At 33.5% G+C, this 26630-nt stretch overlaps 3 protein-coding genes across 4 annotated transcripts; 1 reads left to right on the top strand and 2 right to left on the bottom strand.

Moving 5' to 3' along the window:
• Window positions 1–88: 88 nt before the first annotated feature.
• Window positions 89–4346, top strand: LOC145574661 (uncharacterized). The gene is made up of 4 exons (XM_081632499.1): window positions 89–480; window positions 933–1008; window positions 1113–1285; window positions 4082–4346. The coding sequence occupies exons 1-4, from the start codon at window positions 350–352 to the stop codon at window positions 4155–4157; spliced, it is 456 nt and encodes a 151-aa protein (XP_081488625.1). The 5' UTR covers window positions 89–349; the 3' UTR covers window positions 4158–4346.
• A 107-nt stretch (window positions 4347–4453) lies between these two features.
• LOC145574660 (psbQ-like protein 3, chloroplastic) lies at window positions 4454–5782 on the bottom strand. Its single transcript, XM_081632498.1, has 3 exons — window positions 5717–5782; window positions 4855–5376; window positions 4454–4766 (listed from the first exon to the last, which is right to left on the bottom strand). Exons 2-3 carry the CDS (start codon window positions 5308–5310, stop codon window positions 4671–4673), a joined length of 552 nt encoding a protein of 183 aa, XP_081488624.1. The 5' UTR covers window positions 5311–5376; window positions 5717–5782; the 3' UTR covers window positions 4454–4670.
• Window positions 5783–8720: 2938 nt separating this feature from the next.
• Window positions 8721–18890, bottom strand: LOC145574662 (auxin response factor 8-like). Of its 2 annotated transcripts, none has more exons than XM_081632501.1 (14): window positions 18111–18890; window positions 17787–17902; window positions 17608–17706; window positions 17396–17452; window positions 17131–17286; window positions 16966–17050; window positions 14126–14216; window positions 13856–14020; window positions 13603–13725; window positions 12840–12915; window positions 12095–12242; window positions 9837–10834; window positions 9559–9749; window positions 8721–9173 (listed from the first exon to the last, which is right to left on the bottom strand). In XM_081632501.1, exons 1-14 carry the CDS (start codon window positions 18151–18153, stop codon window positions 9083–9085), a joined length of 2439 nt encoding a protein of 812 aa, XP_081488627.1. In that variant the 5' UTR covers window positions 18154–18890; the 3' UTR covers window positions 8721–9082. The 2 variants fall into 2 exon arrangements, with proteins under 2 accessions (XP_081488627.1, XP_081488626.1); XM_081632500.1 differs by having other exon boundaries at window positions 12092–12242.
• Window positions 18891–26630: the final 7740 nt, after the last annotated feature.

Raw genomic sequence — 26630 nt, forward strand, 5'->3', positions numbered from 1 at the left:
TTACAGGAAAGTTCTAGACCCTGTACGAAGACCCGCTCTATGCCTCTATCTGTTGATTAGTTTTTAGAAATTAAAGCCACAATTACAATCTTAAAACAAAGCTAATCCTTACGTCATCCCTTTCATCACCCATCGAATTTTCAATCGGTCATTCAATTCATTGTGCATATATATGTTAGGAATATATTGTATAGTTGGCATAAGAGTTTATGGAAATATTTGATCTTATCTTTGTTACTAGGGTTATTTTGCCTCAATATTATTTCACAATATAAAATACAAGTAAAAACTCTGAAAATCTTCAGCACCCAAAAAAAACTTGAAGAAAAGTAGTCAATTTGTTGGTCAAATGAGTGAGAAAATGGGTGCAATAGGAGAAGGATTTCTTGCTAAAGAATATGGATATGTGGTTTTAGTTTTGGTTTTCTATTGTTTCTTCAACTTTTGGATGGCTTTTCAAGTCGGCAAAGCAAGAAAAAAGTACACCCATTTATTTTAATTTATGATTTGGGTTCTGTTTGTTATTTTAATTATTAGTAAATGCTCATTAACATTTTAAATATTTTGACTTTGATTGCATGTGAGGCTTTGTTGTTTCTAATTAACATTTTGATTTTTTTTTTTTTTGAGGGGAACATTTTGATTAATTAGACTTCAATTGTTGTGGGTTTTTGTTGTTATTAAATTTGTGATGTTTTTTGACTTTTGTTGTGGGTTTTTTTGGTTGTTTTTAATTCTATGATATTGTATTTTCTAATGGATACTTTTTAATTAATACTCCGTATTCATCAGCATATCGATTACTTTTTCCTTAATTTTGTGGCAATTTTTATGATATTGTTTTTTAACAGTACATGCTTTAATCTTGATTATTTTGACATCAATTATTGTGGGATTTTGCTCTTTTTTAAAATTATGATTTTTTTTTCCAGGTATAAGGTTTATTATCCAACTCTATATGCATTGGAATCTGAGAACAAGGAGGCCAAATTCTTCAACTGTGTCCAGGTATTTCTTCCAAAATAATGAATTCTTCCTTTAGTGTTAATGTTGATCAACTATTTAGAAAGAATTTAATCATAAATTGTATAATTATATGATGATTATTTCAGAGAGGGCATCAGAATTCATTGGAAATGATGCCAATGTTTTTCGTATTGATGATTTTGGGTGGAATGAGGCATCCTTGTATTTGTGCTGGGCTTGGTGTTGCTTACATTGTTTCTCGCTATTTCTACTTCACTGGCTACTCATCTGGTGATCCTCAGAAACGTCTAACTGTTGGGTATGTCTCTTTCCTTTTGCCATTTCATTTGTCTCATTTTGAGATTGAGGGACAAGTCGTGGCTTAGCGGATTAAAGTATTATTGTATGGTCTCGGGCTAGACAATTACTCGTAACGAATCAACAATTAGAAACTAACCCATTATAAATTAATATTGATGAATGGTGATCATGTGAATGGGGAGAGTTAAAGTTCAGAATCACACAAAAATTGCCCAAAAAAAAAAAGAGGCATATGTCATGTTCCACACATATCACTTTGTTTATACTTTAATGCATTTTAGAAATTTGTATCAAGTTGTGTTATATGTGTCTTTATAAAAATTGATCCTTTGTATACGTTTTGTGAAGAATTTACTGAGTGAATTTGGAAGCACATAATCAATGGTAATATGGTAACCTATCTTGAAAGAAGTAAATGGACCATCCATTAATTTGATAAAGAAACGCTTAGTTTTGCTAGTTTTCCTGAAACTTATATTGCCACTGGCTTGTAATCATTTTTCTGATTTGTATGTTGAATTGTTGTTACATCTTGACAAATTGATCTCATAGTCTTTCATAGGGGAGCTTCAACCTTTCGTAGTTGAGATATGTGAGACTGAAGTTAGCTCTCTTGATTATATACCCCCTCAAAGATGAAGATGCTCTGTTTTTATCAATGATGATATAGAATAAACCAAAGAGCACTAGCCTTGACCTTAGCCTTCACACTAGCCCTTGCTGTAGCAGTAGCTTTTTGAGTCAATGAGTATTTTTCTTCACTACCTTTATTTGTTTTCGTTTAGGCTTTCCTTAAAATGTTCTCTCTTTTTTTACCTGTTCCTTAAAATGTTCTTCTTTCCTCCACAACTCTTCCCAAGTAGTTTCACTCCTTTTGGGTCATGAACTTGGATTTTTGAACCATCAAATGTGTTTTGCCACTACTATTTGCCCTCCTTAATAACTTATAAGCTCTATCCATGCTTGTCTGGGATACTAGTATGGCAACTGGCAAGTGACTATACATATACTCTTATGAGCATATGTTGCTGTCTTTATCATCATATTGTTTATATTACGAGGTTACAATATATCTCCTTGGCTTATTTTATTTAATTTATTTTTTGGATGCATTGTGACATTTGTTTTAATATATTTATATATGTTGTTTTTGGCTTTTTGGGACAAAATGTGTAGCGATTGCACTTCCAAATATATATGGATAAATTAAGAAAGAAAACGGCAGGATCTTCAAACCTTCCACAAGACCACAACCTATTTTTTTAATTCACTCTATATATTATTTTAATTCACTTTTGGAACTGAATAGCCGGAATTGTTTGGGTAGTATTTTAGGGCTTTTATCATGTGACACTGCTAGCTGATGAATATAATATTGGTGAAGACTTTTTTGGCTGGCTCATTTGCAGTTAGACAAAAGATATTTGTTTATAATGTCCTTCATCTCTAGTTTTGATCCTTGTGTTGATTGTTCAACCAACTCATGTGGCAATTGTATGATTGATTTATATTAAGCTTTAGATTTGTTTCAAGTCTAATTGTGACCACTCTTAAGGAAGGAGCTTGCAACTCATTGATTAGCCAATTGGCAGATTTCAGCTATCTTAGCTGGTCTCTATGTGGTGTTGTTCATAACATGGGTTCAGTTTTTTTTTTTTTTTTTTTTTTTTTACACATTATTATCCTTTGTGTCACCTTATGAAGTACCAATAATAGAAGGCATTATTTAACTATTGAACAGTTCTATCGAAAAATGATAAATAGTCTAATCTTGTGTTATCCTGTTTCTTTCCATATAACCTTATAAATTTTAGATTGCATGAAGTAGATGTAGGGAATTTTGTGGAGATGAGCATTAGACTTGAAAATTTTGAACCATATTTAATGGCTGGCTTATGGACCGTTCTGTTGGAGACAATGTATTCTAGATAAGAACCAAATATGAATGGAAGAGGAATTCTTCATCCTGATTTGTTAAAGAAATTATTGAAATGTCTTAAACTCCATATTTGTGATGAATAGTCTGGGTAGTTTAAGTTTCCACATTCAAATATTCAGCTGTATAACAGAAATAATCTTCCTGCAAGGCTGCAAGTACAATGGATTATTTATGGGGTTCACCTTGTATGTGAGACAGTCGCACAATAACTGATTATGAGACTGGGGTGACTGTTGCTATTTTAAGGGTTGATTTTCACTATATCTAGGGATAATTTTTAATGTCACTAAATTGTTCTGAACTATTTCACCGTGAGAGGACTGCATTGATGATATCTATGTTACTTGAACATGACATTTAAGTCTGCATTGAGAATATCTATGTCATCTCGAGTACTCACGTTATGCCTTCTACATTCTCTTACAGATGAGAATTTGGATATCTAATCCTGTATTTGAGCCAACATAGAAATTTTCATATTGGCTGACCACACTGAATTGCATTTGATAGAGATCATCCTGAAGAATACTAAGCATTGATGGTTGCCTTATTGGTGTTTTGTTGTTAGGTTGTTTAAGCTGGCATTTGTCCGATACAAATATCATAGTCTGAGTAGTATAGGACAATATTGTCATGTTCCTACTTCCTAGTATGTTAACCGATGAATACATGTAAAAAAAAATAGCTAGGTCTTTCCTTAGGTCCTGAGCTCAAATTTCTTCATAAACTGTCAGATCTTATATATATGATGTGATATTTGTTTTTTTCCCCCCTTTCAAAAAGAGACTGTTGCTTGACTTGTTTCCAAGTCTATTGAACTGCTAGAAACTAACTGTTTCTATATTTTGCTTACAGGAAATATGGTTTCTTTGCCATGTTGGGTCTGATGCTCTGCTCAATTTCTTTCGGAGTCAAGCTTCTTATTGCTTGACAAGTTGGTCTTTCCTGCAAGCGTCGCACACACACTCCAATGCTTTTTCTTTACATCTTCATTTTTGATGTATTTCTGTTGTACCTTGCAGAACTTTTGAGTAAACATTAGTTAACTTTATGAGTTTTCAGACTAAGGCTTCTAATAAATCCCCTGTAATACTAGTTGCACTTGTTACAGCTTTTCTGTATTATGAGCAGTTGTTTAAAGTTGATAAAACATACGAGGGAACTAATTCAACACTCGTATCTCTTTTAGCAACAGATGGAATTTGTGCTGTCAAACCATTGCAAACCTCCTTTACTAATTCAATACTTGTTAGTAATTGTCGGATTAACAAGCATTAATTTGCTGTGAATGTTAAACTTAAACAACATTTTTGAGGCCGCCATAATCTCCGACGTCAGTTTATGTGCTTCTGCTCTCTTTCAAAAGTAGACTGAGAATAGCTACAGGGTTAAAACGCCATTACTCATATCAAGAAAAGGGGTTTTAGAATTACAGCAATAATTTTCATATTCTAGACATAAAGTCTTTCAGAGCAGCAGCAACGTTGTTGTAACATTCCTGGACTCGTGCAACATCCTTGTCTCTTGCAGCATAATCCAACTGCATTGTGCATACATAATAAGTTCGGACAGATTAAAATCAGACCCAGCAAGTTTATATAAGTTCAAATAGGCAGCTAACACGGTACCTTGGTAACATTATTGAATAAATTAGCATAGAGCCTCCTCAGGAGAGGCCTGGCGCTACCCTCTTTGCTCTGAATAATCGTGTAGAAGTCTTGTTTCAGGTATGATGAATTCTTTCGTAATTCTTGTTGTGCGTCTCTCCAATATTCCGAGTCTAAAAGCAACTTGACATCTAATAACCCCTGCGCGTGATCTCTGACTACACTCTGAGCCTCCTCAACTGTTTGGTCAGGGACAGTTATCCTGAAGTCAAGACTCTTTGCAGTTTTATCACTCATAATTGCTTCTGTTGTTAAGAATAATGAAGTCATTACTGTTATGACTCCCACTCTTCTGCTGATACAGGACACAAGTTCAGGAGGATTCAACTTGACAGTCGGAGAGGACATTGTGCAGCAGGTGAATACAGGAGTAACATATTGCATACGTGCTCCGACAACCAACGAAGCAAGCGCCATAGAGCAGAAAGATATCTGATGATCAGACTGCACTAAACTACCAGTTCATTCATGCTTCGTTTCCCTCTGAAAAAAACACAGAACATTTGTTATTGTCAGGATAACTTGACTTTTCATTACATTTGATTACATGAAATCATAAACTGAAGTATACTAATGGATGCAGCAGCACATATAAAAGCATATGACAAGAATAATGATAATACGACGGTCCAAGCACAAATGGGATGTTATATCAGTGTGAATACATTGCAGTGTTGCATAACCCCATTTCATAGTTTCTTCAATAACATCAAGTAATGGGGTTATGGAGCATTATAAAGAATCCAAATCGACGAAACAATTAACCAAACCAGTTGTCACAGAGCAGTGGCGTATTGAGGTAGAGAGAAAGTGAGAGTATTACCTTAGAAATTTGGGAGAAAAGTAGGAGTTGAGAGCTTGAGCTCATCTAATTTTGGTGAAGAAGAACAGAGAAAGGGATAATATGTGGTGAGATAATAGGGGGTCCATATACAAATTGTCAGCTTGTCTTTTTTCAACCCAAATTATCAACTGCTATTACTAATTACTATGTTCAATTACTATATGTGTAGATTTTGATCATGACTAATTATTTTCTCTCTTTTTTTCGGAATTTTCTATTTTTTTTTAACCCTCTTCTTCTTGGAGATAGATGTGTTTAGATTTATATAATAAAGAGAAATACACTCATAATTAAGGATTATTTAATTGATTAAATAAACTCTATGGAGTATTTATATCGAGTATAAATGAATTCACCTGCTCGACTGGTGGTCAAGGTTTTGTAACTTAAGAATTAAGAGTTGTGAGTGTTTCTTATGATATATTGTCATGTTTCTCGTTGGATTGTTTTGAATGTGAGAAATCTGTCAGTTGTGTTAGGGTTTCTTAAGATTTACAGTTTATGGTATTGTCATGTTTTAGCCGGATTATATTAGATGTGGGACATTTATTAGTTATGATCAAGGTTTCTTAAGATTTACGAGTGTCAATTATGTATTGTCATGTTTTCGCCAGATTATTTTGAATGTGGGACTGTTTGTTGTGTCAGTTATGGTCAAGGTTTGTTATGACAAATGAACAAAGTTTTCAAAAGAATTTAAAAGTATCAGTAATAGGAGAGGGTAAAAGGGTAAAAGTATTAGTGGGTGAAAAATATTGATAAATTTATTTATACTGTAGTAATTTCTCAATCTTTGAGCACAATTGAATTTCAAGATCCGTCATCAACACTAACATTGGTCAAAGAAATAATTTTGAAAACTGTCACAATTTGGAAGTCCTATTTGAAAAAATAAAACTTTGAAACGCCAGTTATATATACAATCTATACTTCTATACTTTAGTATTTAAAAACACAAACCAAAATTGACACATGTCATCATTTTTTCTCACCTTTCTTTATTCATTCTCCCTTCTTATGTTTTCAAAGAAATTCTATCTTCATCTCCCCCTTTATTTCTCAATAACTTTTATATTTTGTAATCTTTATTTTAATTCAATAACAAATTAAATTTCCTAAACCTTCTCCTCTTCTCATTATTCCATCTATCAATTCAATTTATTCACATTCATAATTCATTTCTTTAATTTGACCCCTTATCTTCCCCCTCTTCTTATATAAATACAAATTTTCAATAAAGATTTTTTCACACTCATTAAGTTTCAAAAACTAAAAAATTAGAGAAACGTCTCTCAAAATTCTATGTGAAATATCTACAACAATGAGGATGATGATTGAAAAGGAAAATATTGAGGTGGCAAGAATACTATGGAAATTCCATAGGATGACATTTTTTGCGTGTCATGGGGCTTTAATTTTGAAGATATTAAGCGCAATATAAGAGACATATATTGGTAAAGACTAAAGAAGAATATCATGCATTCACATTTGATGTAAAAATTGTAAAATTATATTAAGTGTTTGGTATTTACAAAGTAGTTTTTTATACAAATTGTTGATTAATATATCATGCGATAGAGATATGATTTTACGAATTTAAGCCATTTTTTCTACAACTATTAGTCTATTACCACTAATTCATAAAATATTATAATATGTCAAAAGACGATAAAATAAATTCATTCAAATAATTTGTAAAGGGTTTTTTTTTTTTTGGTGACAAGATAATTTGTAAAGTTTCAAATAAATTTATAATTTAAGCATAACCCGTGCGTAGAACGGGTCCAATAGCTAGTTTAGTATTAATAAGTTTAGCTCAACACTAGTTCCAAAACCGTTCAAAACAATAATATTAGTTCACTAGTTCAATTTAGTACTTTGCACGGTTTTACAATAATATTTTACTATTTTTTTTTGAAAGAGATAATATTTTACTATTTATTTATTAGAAACTAAACAAAACAAATCATTAGATGTGAGATGGAAGAATAAAAAAAAAAACAATAAACATTGTGATATACCATAAGAATAATCTCAATGTTTAAATTACATTAGTGAGATGGAAGAATTAATAAGATTTTAGTATTCGTAATATAAAAGCTACTCTTTTCTTAATAAAAAAAAAGTACTCACTATTTATGTTGTACAGGTTGGAAAAAAAAACCATTTTGATGATATCCTAAATAATATTCAATAATTTTACGTAAAATTTTATGCAATACCACTATATTTTTTAATTTTATTAAATTATTATTGTTGGATATCACCCCCGCAAAAACTTCTCCTTTAGATATAGTAACAAACTTATATCAATAACAAAAAAAAAGAATTTTTTTATATGGTGATGACACGTGTATTTAGGGGATAACTACGGGGATTACTTTAGTATATAAGTATAGATTTTTCAAAATAAAAAAAAATAAAAATAAAAATAAAAGTTTAGCTCAACAAAAATAAATTGATAGTAATGCATCTTAATTAATCTAAACACAAGGATTTTATTGATCTTATTCTATCCTTTCAAAAATGTTTACTAGTAAGTTGAATGCAAACTAGAAAACACTTCAACACTGGTCCAACCAATAGTCAAAGCAATATTGACTCGTGACATTGATTAAGATAATTCTATTAATTAAACTTATAAAATGGATTGGTCAACCTTTGCACAAGTTAATTATAGATTTTGGATAAGGCTAGTTGTAATCATTTGCTTGTTTTCTGGATATTCTGGACAGGATTTTGGATATCATACCAACAAGTTCCTGTTCAAAATCCTAAATTACTGGATTATGTCCAAAAAAAATTTCTCTGTCATCTGCAGTAAATCAAATACAACAACATAAATAAATAGTTTTATCATGAATATATTCATCTTTAAGCTTGTAAGAATTTGCAAGCAACAACGAAACTCGTCGCAGCTATTTTGAGGCATGGAAAGAAATTAAAGGAAGAAACATAGAAAAAGGCGACGACATTATAGCAATAGATTCTCAAATTCTACTATCATAACAACAATTTCAAGACCGGTTGTACACGAACCTGGTCAAGGAAATCTTACTCACCCAAAATGGCTACAAATTATAACAGTTTCTACATAGATCCTGCGAGAGCTCAGAACATAAACTTCAGGTGAGCTACAAAATGTGTATCTGAACAAAAACTACTAATTTGATGTTTAGAATTTTAAGGCATGATGCCTCCCAGAAGCTGAGTTAGTAGTACTCAGGACATGCTGTAGTAAATTAATAAAAAGATTTTATCTTCACTTGCTTGATATATGGAAGAGGGTAGACTTGGAGCGGGGACTATACTGTAACTTCAATCTGCATCTTTCTAACGGCAAATCTATGAGTACGTCTCAGTCCCGTGCTTCCCCAACTTCTGAACATCCTCAGGTGAAAGTATTTTAATATAAGAGACATTGTACACGAATGCCCTGTAAGAGAAAATTACAAGTAGCTTGTTACAAAAATCCAGGAAGGGAAAGAAGCAAATATCTATAACAAGCAGGAGCAGGGGAAAAAAAAAAGTAATTCAACAGATAAAGTGTGAAAAAAATTCCAATAGAATACACAGAATGAAAACAGAACAAGGGCGGCAAGCAAATACCAAAGACGAGGGTGGACAAAGGTATACAGAGACCAAAGAAGAACTCAACAAAAATCATGAATAATATAAAGCATGCAACAAAGAAACCCCGCTTATGGGATTAAGGCTTTGATTGATTGATGCAACAAAGAACAGACTCAACAATACAAGAATAAATGAAGTCAGCAGCAAAATGTGTGTTCATCAAACAACTGGAAACAAAGATTACTTACTCCCATGGATCGTCTCCAAGGAGAAGCACATCGTTCTCCCTGTCGACAAATACAAGCTGCCAGCCTGATCTCAGAGGGTCATCGAGCTTTCCCTCAATTCCAAACATCTGACCCAGCTCCTCGCGCAGCTCATGATAACTGCTGAACCGGGAGATGTCTAACGAACGCCCAACTGATCCAGATTTATACACCTGAAACCAAGAAATACCATTATTACTCCATGATACTATGGATAAATGGCAAAACAGTTATTTCTTTGTGATTTCCAGAGCATGTACCTTGACAAATGTTCTTGTTGGGGTTGACAGGTCACCCTGCCCTTCACTGTGCAACTCAGGGGAGTTGCTATTACAACCATACATTGAGAGTTGAAACCCTGAAGCACCAGATGGTATTGAACACAAATCTGTATCATTTGAAGAAGTACGATAAGTGGTCGGCATTGTCATCGGCAACACCAGTCCAGAAGAATCAAGATTAGCACCAAATACATTGTGATTCTGCACATCTAAGCTACAATTTCCAGTCTCCAACGAAGCCTCTTTCCCGGGGTATGGAGGTAGTGAGACAGCATCCCCAAAGGCATTAGCGGGTGTATACGAATTCAATGATACTAAGGGATTGTGGGAAGTCTGTTCATTTAACATTGTATGATTTACATTCGACATGTCAGACAAATTACTAATCCCTTCAGTACATGTGGACGACATAATGTTTTGTACAGGAGAATGAGTGGATAGCTCAGCATTTGCAGTGCTAGTGTCTGCTTTTCCAAGTGATGATGACATAGTATGTTGCTGCCTGCTTTGCATTCCATTATTCGAAAGTGAAAATGCTTCAGGGCCACATAACTGCTGATTTGCTAGTCCCTCATTATGTTTGAAGTACTCCTGTGGGAGAACACGCTGAGGAAGGTTATCCTTGGAAACTTGGGACTGCCCTTGCATGAACTGTTGGGCAATTGACGGATGAATCATTTGTTGCTGCTGTTGCAACATGGGAAGTTGACTGGTTGATTGCGGGAGGTATTGCATAGGCTGTTGAAATTGCATCATTTGGGGATTTAGAACATCACCACCACCTCTTAAATTTTGAAAATTGGATGACAAAAAGGCTTGATATTGCTGGTTCTGATTGCCAAGTGGAAGCATATTGTCAACTCTTGTCTGCATCCAAGGAAACATTCCAAGGGATTGGAAATTCATGGAATTAAGACCTTGCTCTCCACCTTGTCCTCTCAACCACATTAAGCTGTTCGCAGCATCATCTATATTATCTGCAAGATGAAATTAAACAGATAATTTTGGTAAACATATAACCAAAGCCTTTTCATTTGTCAGTAGATCCTTAGAATTAAGACAACAACCCACGTTAAAACAGGAAGAGATATCATAACCCTAGCAAAAATAATTCCCCCTTCAAGAGAAACAGATATGAGCCATAAAGCCCAAAGATAATTCTAAGGGCAGCAAAGGCAAATTGTTTGGAATTCTGAATATCTATAGGTTATACTTTTCACAATGGTTAATTCAATCCCACATGCCTCATTTCAAAATGTTCAATTGCCCATATCAAGTACAAAGTATCAAGATATCTGTATCCAAAACCTTACATTGCCAGATAAGAAAACATTAAACTGTAAAACTTTGATGCTATTGCATCAATGAGGCTACGATTGACATTATATAAACTTGAGAATTAGCTTCAAGTATACAAATAAAGAACACACACAATACTTGATCTTTTAATTAGCCAATGACCTCTTTAAAAAAATTATTTGCATTTAGTTTCTTTCCCCAGCAGATCTCTGAAGTTTATAAAAAAAAGTCAATTCTATGGCCAAGTTGGGTATACCATACACCTAGTCCTTCCATCCCTTGTTATTTTTGACAATAAGGTAGCAAATAAATTAAGAGAAGAATGAAGAAAGCATCCTCTGCCCCAAATAGGTATTGTGGGGAACGAAATAGGTGTTTTTAAAAAGCAATTTGGTGCATCCATATTCATATCAAGGAAGTGTGAGAGGGACTGAGGGAGTAATAAATTAAGAAACGCTAATTTTGTAAGATTTAATAGGTCCCAAGTCCTACATGAACGTCCAAGGTAATGCATCTTCACTGCCTCACTGGTAAAACATGTGTTTTTCTTTTACAGTTGTCAATACCATTCATAACTTCAAAGATATGTAGGCATGAATGATAATGAAAACTAAAGAAGATATATGCATACTTGTAAATGGAGATACATTAACATAAACATTCAAGTGGAATATTTTCTTCTGCATTATACACAAAATTCAATACTATGTCCTTAAACTATTAGCTTACATCAAACAAGACAAACAGATTACGTAAATTGTGTCTGTCCATTTTCCTTTCTCCCTTCAATTGTAACCAACAGCCTGCCAGCCATTGCTAACTTCTACTAGTATAGTAGTATGCTTTAAATTTGTATAGGTTTCTTGTTGCCACACAAATAATGAAAAAGAGAAAATAACACTAGAAAGAAAGAGTTAAAGGGAAATCAATACTACTACCTGACAATGATGAAGTGCCAGCATGCCAAGGTCTTTTGAGCCTTAATGGAAAAAGAGATGGATACATGGGGAAGGTTGTCAACGGCTCAATCTCCCATAATGACACTCGTGGTTGTCTCTCACCAGCAGTTGATTCATCCCAACCAACCTGCACAAAAACATCGAATTTAAACACGATAAGATAATCTAATACAAGTTGTATGTGAAAGGTAATACCATGTTTAAGAGAGCTTTTGACTTAGAACTAAGTCAATTTTGAGAGTAAGTATGGTAAAGTGGCAGTAGATTTTGAGAACTGTAACAGAAAGGACAGCACAAAGAAAAATCATCTAATAAAATTATGAGGAGAGCTAGATCTATGATAAAGGTTGACAAACACAACTGTAATTCAGGATTTGCATGAACTCTAGATAAGTAGGTTTAGTCGTCTGCCAGACCCATATGCACCCTATTCATTTAAAAGTGATGCTGAAATATAGCAAACAAGGAATAACCCATTTTAACTATCCAACAAAATGTTAATATGTGGAGGCTTTTAGGCATTAGCATGCAACAATCAGTAGAAAACTACTCAGGATATCAATTCCATGAGATGAGCGATTTTGAAAATTTGCAGAATTATGTTTCTCCTCACTCCTCAGTCAAAAGTATTTGAAGTGGACATAAATGGATGGGAAGTAAAAATCTAACAGAAGGTTAAGATGCAGAATATTAACTAATGAATAAAACTGTATATCGATGATACCTTCACAGATCTCCAGTGAGAATTTGGCCAACGAACAGAATCTAAGTCACTAATACCAGTGATGGTACCCATGTATCTGCAAATTATGAGGGTGAAGCAATTAGTATAATGAGCAACACAAACATATACTGAAATGATAGGAGTCAATTTGTCAGTGAAGTAGCCATATGGTTCTACAGATTAGATGACAGAATTTAGATTCACGAATACTTTATAATTGCAGCAGAAAAAACTTCTCCATAAAGACATCATGACATGTTAGCAATTCATAATCACTGTATTGTACGATGAACAAAGAACTTTAGAATGGAGACTGAAGTAAAAAAAAAAAAAAAAAAAAAAAAAAAAAAAGAGATAAGCCGTTACTTGTGCAAGTCATAGAAAGCACAAAGTGCAGAGAAAGAAACTATTCATTTCAAAAACATGTTGAATTGTTGTAAGCATGACCTGGTGACTGTGATTCAGAATGAAGGCAAGTCAGAGGTATTCTAACTTTCTAAGATACCATCAAGGAACTTAATACTTCCTCCGATCTATTTTACTTTATCCAGTTTGACTTTGCCACTGTTCACATACTCTCTTTTTTGACCGTTTTTGAGATACACACACAAGAAAAGATATATGAAACAGGTCAATTATAAAAGAACGGGGGAAGGTGTGTCACAGATGATTGAACGCTAGGTATTCATTCTAGCCATAGATTAATCCACATATATTTATGGGAATAAACAAATGCTATCAGTAATTGGTATGGGGATTCTACCTGCGGACACTTGATTCTTCAGTCTCAAACAGCATACGAAATCGCATCCCCACAGAAACACGTGTGTGATACACAGCTTTAACATATTTTGACAAAGGTATGATGAACTCAGATGGGCTTGCCCTGAAAACAATAAACACGATGAGTTAGAACTTAGAAGGGAAAAGAAAACCAAATAGTCAAAGAAGTCCAAGAAACCAACCATGGAAAACCAAGAGCAAGGAGAACAAGACAATTAGGATAAGGTACTGACCTTGGGTTAAAGAAGACGGTAAAACAACTATTAGTATTAGCAGCATGAGCTGCAGCTGCTAGAAGTCCTATATGCATACTGTCACTTGATAAAACAGATGAAGGCATCACAGTTTGAGGTCGAGTGGCCCGGCGAATTCCCAGAAGCAGTTGGTTCTTCTCATTCCTAAGTTCAGATGTAAATCCATGAGTTCCAGATAAAACTAAGGCATACAACTAATCAACCATGAATTCTCCAAGGGAAAAAAAAAAAGAAAAGAAAATACATTACCATATAAACAGAACAGAATCTCCAGCAACAAGCCTTTTAGCACTGACAAAGACACTCCACCCTGTAGTAAGAAGATGCCTTTTAGGCTGTCCTGCATAAGATAAAGAGTGAATTGTTAAATAAAGATATAACTAGAAGGTCCTACAAATCAGACAAACAGGGTATCAGAATACTGGAAAATCACATACAAACACATTAACACACACACACACACCTTTTATTTTTGGTATGTCATGAGATGAATTAAGCAACAGCAAACACAACTATAATAAGCCCAAATGGAAACAGATACCATATACTAGTATACAATTCAAGCACCAAATAGATGTGCATTCCTGTCCTCCAATCTCGGAGAACATAAGTTAACAAATTACTGAATGTTCTATCAGAAACAGTCTCTCAACTATTTTCTCAAACTAGGTAAAATTATTGAAAGTTCTTCCAGAAACAGTCTCTCAACTATTTTCCCAATAGAGGTAAAAGCAAATACTATCACAATCTTCCAAAACTCTGGCATAGCATTGTGTTGCTTGGCAACGGTTGTTGAACATGTTGCCAAGACTAGCGAACTAAAGGAAGCTAACATAAACATGCATATGGGATGACATAGACATAAAAAATAAAATTTAAAAAAAAATTATGTACATGCTCAGAAAACATCATGGAAAGAAATCCTTCATAGAGAGTTCGTTATATATACTGGACAAGGCATAAGATCCCATGGGATAAGCATGGTAACAAGGAAACAAAGGCAGAATCTGAGGAAAAAAAAAGTTAACTGTTTGCATGTACAATTAGAATCTGAAGCTGTATAGGAGAACAAGACAATGTTTCATTTTTCTAAGTACCAGTTGTATAGGAGAACAAGACTAATCAAGTTATTGATGTACCCAAAGTATTAGCCTATTAGGAGAGAGTTTCATAATCATCTCCCTAAAAACTAAGTGATGACACAAGAAAGAACCTGATTTTGACTGAGAAAAACAGCTTTTGCATGTATAATAAGTTAATAACACTATCATGTCATTTTGAGGCCGGAACTAAATACACATCATTTACCACGACTTCTGCACTATTCCCAAACAACACTTTGACCATATTCTTTTTACTTGTATATAAAAACAAAAGCTTTCAAGTATAAGGTCATTACATTTATGTCTATATATATTTCCAAATATAGATACTATTACTAATGGTCAAAACTGTCCTTTGGCAAAAATGAAAATTAAGATCGTACAACTAAAAAGTATGGAAGATATTCAGCAGCCAATCACCTAACATATACTTAGCATGATTCCACCCATCAATTCAACTAATACAATATGGCTAGACCAGTCGTAATACTGATTCGGCATATATTACCCCTTGCATTAAAAATTGAACCCCAACTTTGAACTCATTCTCACATACACAACAAGTTGAAATAAAAATTAAATTTAAAAAACAAGTTGAAACTTGTGGAAGAAATTCATACTCTGCGAAGATCTGAAAACTTAACCAGATCTTGCCACAAAGAACCCATTGAAAACTATTTGTCCTTAGAGGCATTTATCACAATCAAATTTGGTTCAGCAGAAGTCATTGAAACATGGCTAGATAAGCATCAATATCATTTGTGGATATGTATGAGCCACTCCATACTGGTGATAACTAACACATGAAGCACTCACATATATAATTATAAATTTTCTATTCATATATCAGAGAACCTTCTTATGCCAGGAGCAACCAAAAATAACAGGAATATGACATCTACTTTACAGATATCACAGTTACAAGAAGGGGAGGAGCTGTCTTAGGGCCTAAGGAGGCCTTGTCACTACTTGTACAAGATTATTTTCAATACTACCACTACAGTTTGGGTTTTGCTTCAGTGTTAAGTGTATTTTTGGAATCTCTTATGAACGTAAGGGGTCTAGAGTCTGGTGATCAAATCCTATTAGTAATTAGTTATACCAACACCAACAAGTATTTTTAGCACCTTTATTATTTTTCACTAGCAGCATTTGCTTTTTTTCATAAAACTACTTTTTTTTCTATATTCTTTTTGAAAAAATTGGCCCCAGTTGGAATAATTTTCTGGCTTCATCCCTGGTACAAGTTGACAGTTTTAATCCCACAAGTATAGCCCTAATCTTGGAAAGAAGATACATAGTACTCCTTTTCCAACTTCTTCAGGTCACTATATAGTTGTAGCCCAAGGAAAGAAAAGAATCCCAGATCAACTTCCACAACGAAGATCTTATGCTAGAGCTCCATCATAGATCATGATTACTTGGTTCTACTATCAGTTCAACACCTTGCACCCATACACCACTCTTCCTTCCCACCATTCAGATGCTGAGCACAATGTCTAGCACAACATAGCAATGACTATTGTTTCAGACAGCATAGCAAAACTATGTCAAAAAAAATTTATTCTTACAGATACATGTATGCTAAAGCATAATGAAAGGAAAGAAAAGACTAGATAAGCTACCCAATCAGTATTTCTATACTTCCGAAATTTATTTGATGAATTACAGGGGACAAGAAAGAGGCTATGATCACTTTCCTCTATTACTCTTCCCTTGATTGAAAACAGCAACAATTTTATTAAGACATCAGTTACGGATAGTTGACTTAGGTCATTATTAAGAAATACTGATTGAAATTCTCAAATTTCCTTTTCTTAGGAAAGAAAGAGTTAAAATGAGCTAACAGTTCTCTGCTGATTTTGGCACAGGTTGGTTCAAAAGTACAATACAAGAAGCTCACCGTACATCTTAAATGATAATAATAATTATTAAAATATTAAACTTTCAAGTTATAGACGCTAACTAAAAGCAGAAAGCATATACCTCGAAAAATATGCCTAAACTTCCACTCAACATCATGCAGATCCCTAGCAATCAGCTCTTGAGCAGGTGGCTGCTGAGAATAGTCCTGCAGGATTTTTTAAAAGGAAATTTATAAGATAAAAGAAGGGGACAAAATTAGAACATAATAGGAACCAAAGATGTTACCAGTGGGGGAAAAACTTTCTCAGCTGCACGACGAGGAACAGAAAATCCTCCATGAGTACTTGTGTCACTAGCTGTCAATGTTTTGCAAAAGTAATTGGTGGGCTGCCTGCTAGGGATCCCAAAATCTGCAGGAAGATAAATGTCCTTTTGCTCTTGCTGCACACATGAACCATAAAGAGATTAATGGCTTTGCTAAACAGATGATCAAGCAGATCGTGCAACATTGCAACTCAATCAAATTTAACCATCATAATAGAAGAATTACCGGACTCAATGGCTGTAAAGTCATTTGAGCATAGACTTCATCTGTCTCGACATCAGCCTGAAATCCCAAACATTTAAAACTTCAGTGTAGCTCTTGTTTTACAACTCAGAACTTCTTGCTCCGCCGCAAAGGCAATACATTCTTCATTGACAATATTAAATCGCATAACCAGAGTTAAACATAAAATTCAAGTTCAGGAGTAAAGGACAAACATGCATTGTGACATTGTGAAGTTGGCAGATCAACTGTGCAGGCAAGCTGGGGTAATTCGGTATCTGCCCATCAATATCTCTGTTGGTAGTAGCAGCAACCTAAATTTCAATAACCAAAGTTACAAGCAGCAAACAAATTATCTCAAACACAAAACACACACAAATGGTTGCAGCCACACCTGCTCACTATGACCCTGTGGGAAGTACACAACACGGCTTCCGGCAGTCGGTAGGCACACAAGAGGACCCGCACAAGCATGCCATAGTTCTGAATTCAAACACTTCTTCTCACCCCCTATCACAATCCCATTTAAACACATGATCAATACATATATAATAACAATAATAACACTTTCTATATACCCTAAAAAGATCTCTATGCAAGCATAAAGACATATAAAAATCAGTAAAATCTAATAAAATCACATGAAAACATGCATAAATTTCAGATTAAACTAAAAAAACAAATACAGTAATAAATTGAGAATAGATTATGACAATACCTTCATGACCTTGCTGACCCAAACCTGAAGTTGAAAGCTTCATATCCCACTTAATACTAATCTGGGTAAAAAGCTAACTCAAACAATCTGTACTAATATGCAATAACTTATAATCTCCCACTTCAACATATCCAATAATACAAAACCCTTACTCCCCATAAAAACCCTTTTTCTTCTAATTACAACCACATTCCATTCCTTCATTAGTACACTTCAAATTTCACTACCCTAAAACTACATAAATCCCCCAAATTTGGGTCAAAAACCCCACATTTCACCAAACTAAACCAAACCCACATCAATTTTTTCAAAAACCACTAATTAAACCTCTTTTTACCAAAAACCCACTTCATCAAATAAGTAACAATCACCAAACTATTTCTTCACCTTTTCTTATTAAACAAACAGGGTATTTTATAATATTTATATTTGCCTTGTTAACTAGCTTGATACAATGAAAGCTCGAGTTTCAAGGCATGATGAACTTTAAAACCCCATCAAACAGAAACCAAAAAACTCCCTCTTTTTTTTAATTTTTCTGGGTTTTCCCTAATTTTTTTGGTTTTTTTTATTAATTATTAAACCAAGAACAAGATTATGAAGCAACCACCCGACCAGAAGTCGACCTGAGCAGGCAGTAGTATGAGCAGAGGAGAGAGAAAATTGGGTATGAAGAGGAAGCAGGAAAAGAAAGAGAGAAGAAGAGGAGGATATTTTGGTAGTATTTAATTTTAATTTTATGTAATAATTAACAAAAATAAATAGATTTTCACAATTTCATTTGAAAAAAATGAAGAAGAGAGAGAAAGAAAGAAAGAGAGGGTGCATGTTTATGGAAAAAGGGGAAATCAGAACCGTAGGAAAAGCCGTACGCAGTAAATCGTGACCGTGCGTTGGGTTGCTGATGCTTCCGCACTGATATGACAGCAGGCATGTGCCCCCATCCTTCAGTGGTCGTTGTCAGAATGAGGGTACGGATTTTTGCCCATCAAAATATTATCAAATTATTGAACCCCTCTTCTTCTTAAAGAATAAAGATAGATTGTGTTTAGATGAGTATAATAAAGAGAAAATACACACATAATCAAGGATTGTTTGATTAATCAAATAAGCTCTCTATAGAGTATTTATTTATCGAGTATAAATGTATTCACATGCTCAATTTGGCGGTTAAGGTTTTGTATCTTAAGAGTTGAGAGTTGTTTGTGTATGTTATGGTATTGCCATGTTTCTTGCCGGATTGTTTTGGATGTGGGACATCTGTCGGCGGTTATGCTCAAGGTTTTTTAAGATTTATGAGTATGTGTTTATGGTATTGTCATGTTTCTCGCCGGATTGTTTTGGATGTGGGAAATCTGATCTGTTAGTTGTGGTCAGAGTTTCTTAAGAGTTACGAGTGTCTGTTATTGTAATTTGTCAGAATTAGGCCAGATTACTTGGAGGTGGGACATGTTATGTTATTGTGCCAGTTGTGGTCAGGGTTTGTGTATCAAGAGGTATGAGTGTCAGTTATAATTATTTGTCCGGATTAGATTGAATTACGTTGATGTGGACATGATGTATATTGTGTCAGCTGTGGTCAAGGTTTATATATCTTAAAAGTTATGAGTTACGAGTGTCGTTTATGGTAATCTGTCCGATTTAGATCGAATTACTTTGGATATGGGACATGTTGTATTATGTACGTGCTCATACAAATTAAATTTTGAATTGGATTAAGTCAGGTTGTTATAGGTCAGGGTAGTTTTTAGCACCAGTAATTATGACATGGAACGGATACGAATTCAGCTTGATTCGTATGGGGCTCCATAGGTTGAAGACACTTCTCTTTTAAAGTCCTTCCTACTTGTATTGTGTACAGTATTATTAAAAAAAATTGAAATTAGAATGACAAAAAATAAAGTAATATTTGGTTGAATTGAATGAGTGTATGAAAGAGAAAGAAAGAAAAGATGGTCTTCATTAGTCTAAAGTCTAAACCTTTCCCCTCTCCCCTCCATATTGCATTCTTTTCTTTACTTTTTTTATATTTTCCTTTTATCAATCCCTTTTACTGTTGTCATTTTCAATTTGAAAGCTATCCCAAACCTTCCTTTGTTTTTAAGCATTTTCCCCCTTTATTTCCTAGTAACTAGTACTACATTTTTTTGTCTTTCCATCGTATATTATTTCTAAATTTATATTCTCCTTCACCAGATTCTATAAATCTAAAGAAAGATTATGTTAATGATGATGGGAAAGATTCAATTTAGTGGTATGGTTAATTGTATTTTAAAACTAATGTGTGGTGAGCATGTACGCAACATGAATTTAATCAGACGCTGAAACTTGCATGTTAGATAATTTGAGATTGACAACTAACTTTTACATTTGGCAAATCAATTTGTTAGTAATTTTGTAAATAATTATATTTCAAGTCAATGTCCAGTCATACTTTAGAACTCATATTCATATTTGACACATACTTGCACTGAATTGTGACAAACACATGAAAAAAAAGTATATACTCGCTCCTTCTATTTTTGTAACTGCTCTATTTCTCCGGGCTAAAATATAGTGCCACAAAATTTTAACTAATAATATTTTTTTATTATTAATACTATAACAATAACAAATTAATACTTCATTTGTCCCATATACAACTAAAAGTTTAATTACATGCCACGTGAAACTCTACATCATTAATAATTTTTCATTTCATAACAAATTACCAATTTATAATTTTACATACTACAAAAGTTAGTTGCATGCATGTTTTGTATTGTGTTCTTAGAAATGTCTGGTGAATGTTTACGAAACGAGTATTTAACAAGACACTAAAACTGACGTGTTGCAAACTTTGAGTGGCAGAAAATTTTAACATTTGGCAAACTAATTTGTTGGTGAATCTGTAAACAATTATATCTCTAGTCAAATCTACGATCATAGTTTAGAACCCATATTCATGTCTGACATTTACATGCATAGAAAATTGACAAACACATGAAAGAATTAAACTCCTACAATATTTTTGAATTTGTTGACCCAAATAAGTGTTGTATTTACTATTTAGGAATCACAGAACTCATAATTTTTTAATTTTTTTTTTTGTCTTTTTTTTCTAGTTTAAGTTGTAATCTATGTCTATATCTTTATCTATCTAAACTTATATATTAAAATAGGGTGGCCTACGCGCACGGGAGTAGCTCTTGCGTATAAGGGGGGATTTTTTTGACAGTTGAACAAAAAAAAATAAAAATCTTCTATGACGATTATTTCTGAAAACCCTCTAAAGTTTAACAGTATTGTTCCAAAATTATTATTATACAATATTTGATTGGTTTGCATCTTTCATATCATATTATTTTCCTTTCATTTATTAAGGGACAATTGTTAGTTTAGAACTCTTAGGGGCCGTTTGGTTGGAAGTAATAATCAAAGGGAAAGGGAATGAACAGGCCCCATTTCCTTTTTTGTTGTTTGTTTGTCACTATCAATCATTCCCTTTACCCTCTTTCATTATTGACTTTACCCATTTTTGCTCTAAAATGATTTCCCACCCCCCTAGACTTTTCCATTCCCTTTCCCTAGCCACCAAACCCACCACCATACCCACCCCAGCTAGCAACCTTCTACAGCACAACCACCACCCAGGCACCTCGCCACCCCTCCCCCAGCCAACGTCGCCCCTCCGCCGACAAGTGTCACCCCTACCACAACCATTTTCACAATCACATCTCCCTCAGAAACCTTCCCCCGTCCGTCGTCGGACCTTGTCGGCCATCCCCCGACCATCGCCGGCTCTCGGCGCACCTCCCACACCCTTCGCCGGAACACATTGCACCTCCCCCACCTATCCCTTCCCCTCGAAAACATCTCCCCTCCTCGAAAAAACTTCCCCCCACCCTCGAATAACCCTAAAAAACCCTCCCCCTTCCCTTAAAACCGTCGACCGCCCCTCCCCCCACCCTCGAAACCCTAGCGGCTAGGGTTTTGAGTGTGGGGGGGAGGGGTGGACGACGGTTTTAAGGGGAGGGGAGGTTTTTTTAGGGTTATACGTGGGTGGGGGAAAGTTTTTCGGGTAAATAAATGGCGGTGAGGGTCGGAGGAGTGAGGGTGAGGGGCGGCGAGAGTCGGGGGAGGGGGGAGTTCCGAGGAGGTGGTGGTTTGGCTGTAAGGTGGCTGGGAAATGAAGAAAAGGAGTGTTGCTATGGTGGATGTGGTGGTGCTGTGGTGAAGGTGATTCCCTTGTGTTTTTTATAAAACAAACAACATGCTAAATGGAAGAGATTCATTCCATTCTCTTTGATACCCTTTCTCCATTTCATTATGATTCCACTCTGCGAACCAAACGGCCCCTTAATTGATTTGCATGTTTCAATAATACTTCGTATAATATTTCTAGTGTGGTGTTCTTTAGATGATTTTTTTGTGAGCTTATGTCATACGGAGTAATAATATGTGAAATGTTATAGCTAAAAACTTAATGATGTAAGTTCTTTAATGTGCTGCTATCATCTAATATATATATCTAATAATAAAGAAATAAGAACGCACTTGGTTACATTTTCCCTTCACTTTCCTTCCCAACTTAAATCAATACCACTTTTTTTTTTCTATCATCGACTTCCCTTGATTTTAGGATTTTAAGTTTTTTATACTTCTTGATAACATCTGCTCAAATATAACTATTGTATTTAATATGAATCCCATCACAATTCAATGACGTTTATATGCCATCAAACAAAATTATCATCATAAACCAAGCATGATTAAAAAGGTTTAGAAAAGGATTGATATGAAACGCTCAAACGCCCACATTGGCCCTTGGTTTACAAAAACACCGATCACCTTTACGACCTTACCTTATTAATTATGTGTTACAATTGTAAATAGACAGATCAATTAATATGAGTTGCTAAAATGCTAATTTTTCAAGCAATAAAAAATAACCTCATCAAACACAGTAGGTAAATTCATTCGCATTCCCACAAAAGAATTAGTTTAATAAGCTAATGAAATACAGTAGGATTTAACGTACTTTGTATTATTGTTCACCATATTTGACTAAATTACGAAATTAGTTTTGGTTAGCTTACATAAGTAGCATTAAAACGGCAAATTAGCTGAATAGTGAAACATAATTAAAGACATCACTAATATTGTTTATCAAATTCCCGTAAATTACTAAAATAAATCTTGATTAGTTTACACAATAAGCAGGAAAACTATACAGCATAGTGTTTTAGGACTTAACTAGTTGATGATATCTATAAATAAACTAAAGGAACAACCGCTATCATCATATTGTCCACGTTGCAGCTTTATAAGAAAAATTTTCCCGCCTAAATAAAAATCTGACGTCATTATATTTTCTTTGGTTTCAAATTTTAAATTTAATTTCTCCTCCTCTCAATTTATCTATAATCTTTAATTTATTTATTTTTCTTCTATCACCAACTATTGGTATCTAATACATCTTTCCCTTATGCTTCATCGAACAAAATACTTTTTTTTTTGAACGGAAAAAATACTTTGATGTATATATTTTTTCTATTTTCCTTTATATATTAAAAGTTTAAAATCATTTTTTATTTGCTTAATTAAAATCGTATATTAAAAATCTAACTTTTGTGTATGTGCTTAAATTTTCATATTCGATTTGTTCTTTTCAAAATTAATTTTATAAAATTAGCATTTACAACTAATGGTTATGTCTCAATAATTTTTCTGATACGTAAGAATACATAAAATATATACTCTATATTTTAAAGAAATCCGTGCATTGCACGGGACTAATCTAGTTATTAATTAATCAAATTCCCCTACATTGCTAAAAAATAATTTATTTAAATGTTTTACATAATTCAAATTAACACTAACCTAGGGGCGTTGGTATGCACCATAGCTCGTTGTGCATGGAGAACATCGGTACTCAAGTCTCAAGCCTAAATTAGTTGGCTTCAATGGCGCCTCGTTGTAGGCAATTCAATCAGAAGAGAAATGGGTTAATCTTGACTGAATTATTTTGATAAAACTTTCAAATAAACAGTATCTTGGTAATTTAGAGTAAGAAAAGGTAGTGGTGATGAAGGGATTGCAAGGAACCTTTTTTTTTTTTGAAGGAAGCAAGGGATCTAATTATGGAGAGGGCACTAAATTAAAAGCTTTGAATATTTTTATTGGTTTTATATCTAAAAAAAGAAATAAGGAAACTACACCTACTTGTGAAAACAAAGAGAATAATAAAAACAAATGCAATTAATGATCACAGATATACATACATATTTGCCCAAGTTTTTTTAAAACACATTTTTGAGGGTATAGTTGGTAACACATTATTTCTAAGATTATTTTATATTTTTTATAAGGTAGGGATACCTTTTTATTTTATTTTTTTAAAAAAAAGTATTATGGGCCCACGTGAGACTCTCTGTCATTACTTATTTCTCATTCCATACCATCAATCTATACTTTAATATCTATTAAAAAAAAACGTTCTTAAAACGGAATGTGACACCCTTCACGTGTATTAGAAATATGAATTAGCATTCTTACCATCTTTGTTATCTTTTAATTAAATTTCATTTCAATTAAAATATTATAAATACTTTATATAAAACATCAACTTGAGAACATTTATATATTTTCATTAGTTGTTATTGTTCAATTTCTTTTAATATATATATATATATATATATATATATATATATATATATATATATATATTTTATAGCTCAAATAATATTTATTGACATTTAAATTAAAACCCGGTGCATCATTCTGGTCACACACTAGCTACATTAAAAGATTAGTTGCATGTTTTGTGCTTTTAGAGATGTGTGGTAAGTATGTACGCAACGTGGACTTGCTCAGATGCTGAAACTGATGCATGTGTCAAATTTTTTGAGATGGACAGCTAATTTTAACACTTGGCAAATCAATTTGTTGGTAATTCTGTAAACAGTTATATCTCCCGTCAATCTTCAACCATACTTTAGAACCCATATTCATGTTTGACAAATACATATTTAAAAAATGACATACACATGCAAAAGTCTTATAATGTTGTGCATTTATTGACCTATATGGGAATGTATTTAGGTGTGACACAATTCATATCTATACTTACAATTGCACCATACAAAATTTGTTTTCTTGGTTTAGTTTTTTTAGATTGTAATATATATCTATATCAATACTTTACTATTATGTATTAAAAAGTTATTTTTAAGAAAGTTTAAGTGTCATGTGACATTCTCCATCATTAATCATTTTTTATTCCAAATCACCAATTTATATTCAAAGGTTTAGTTGCTTGTTTTGTGTTATTAGAAATGTGTGGTGAGTATGTATAAAATGTCACAAACACTGCAACTGATGTGTCCGAGACTTTGAGATAAGTGGCAAATTTTTACATTTGGCAAACCTTATTGTTGGTTGTTTCTGTAAGCAGTTATATTTCTAGTCAAATCTTCGGTCACCATTTTGACCCATATATACATGCCAAAAAAAAGAAGAAGGTAGACACATGAATAAGTTATACTCCTATAATTGTTTGCAATTGTTGACCTAAACATGAGTTGTATATTTAGAGATGACACAATCCATATTTCTTTTTAATGCACTATTCAAAAAAATTATTATTTTCTTTAGTTGTTTTCTATTATTATTATTATTATTATTATTATTATTATTAAAGCTTTTCAAAGAATGCATGTTTAGGTGCCACACTGCCATTATTTATTATTTCCTACCATTAATTTACATTCATAGGTTGATTATATTTCATCTTTTGTGCTCTTAGAAATGTGTGGTGAATGACACTAAAATTATTGTGTCACATACTTTAAGATAGGCCGACATCAAATTTAACATTTGACAAACCATTTTGGTAGTGCTTATGTATACAATTATCTCTAGTCAAATTTTGGTCATAGTTTAGAATCCATATCCAAGTCTGGCATAATACATGCATAGAAATATGGGAGACATATGAAAAAATTAAAGGAAAATTTGAAAAATGCCGCCATCTATATAATAGTCAATTTTTACATTACCACCTCAAGTTTTTTTTTTTTTTTTTTTTTTTATTGTATCATACCACCTATTTTTGTTCAAACGCTAAAAACTACCACTATTTTTCTACATGACGTCATGTTGGATCCCACTAACGGCTTCCTTTTCATTTTCCCTCTCTCTTCTCTCGATTTCCCTTGTTCTTCCCTCTTTCTATCTCTTCTTTTTACGAATTTGAATTCATTTCTCGCATTTTCGCAATTTAGGGTATTAAATTCTGTAATTACAACTTTAACGAATTAACAATTCAAAATCAAGGGAAAAATCATGTGTAGTTAGGGTTAGTGAAATCAAGTTGGGATTTTTCTCAATTCAGATTAGGATTTTACGAATTAATTAATTGGATGAATAATTGAACAATAATATAAGAAACTTTTCCACACAATTAAAACATGAAATTGGGGCGAAAACACTAACATGGTAGTGGTGATTACTCATTAAGATGATCATGTTCATATGCAA

This window comes from Chenopodium album, chromosome 13, assembly GCF_948465745.1.
Source record: "Chenopodium album chromosome 13, dcCheAlbu1.1, whole genome shotgun sequence".
Lineage (NCBI taxonomy): Eukaryota > Viridiplantae > Streptophyta > Magnoliopsida > Caryophyllales > Amaranthaceae > Chenopodium > Chenopodium album.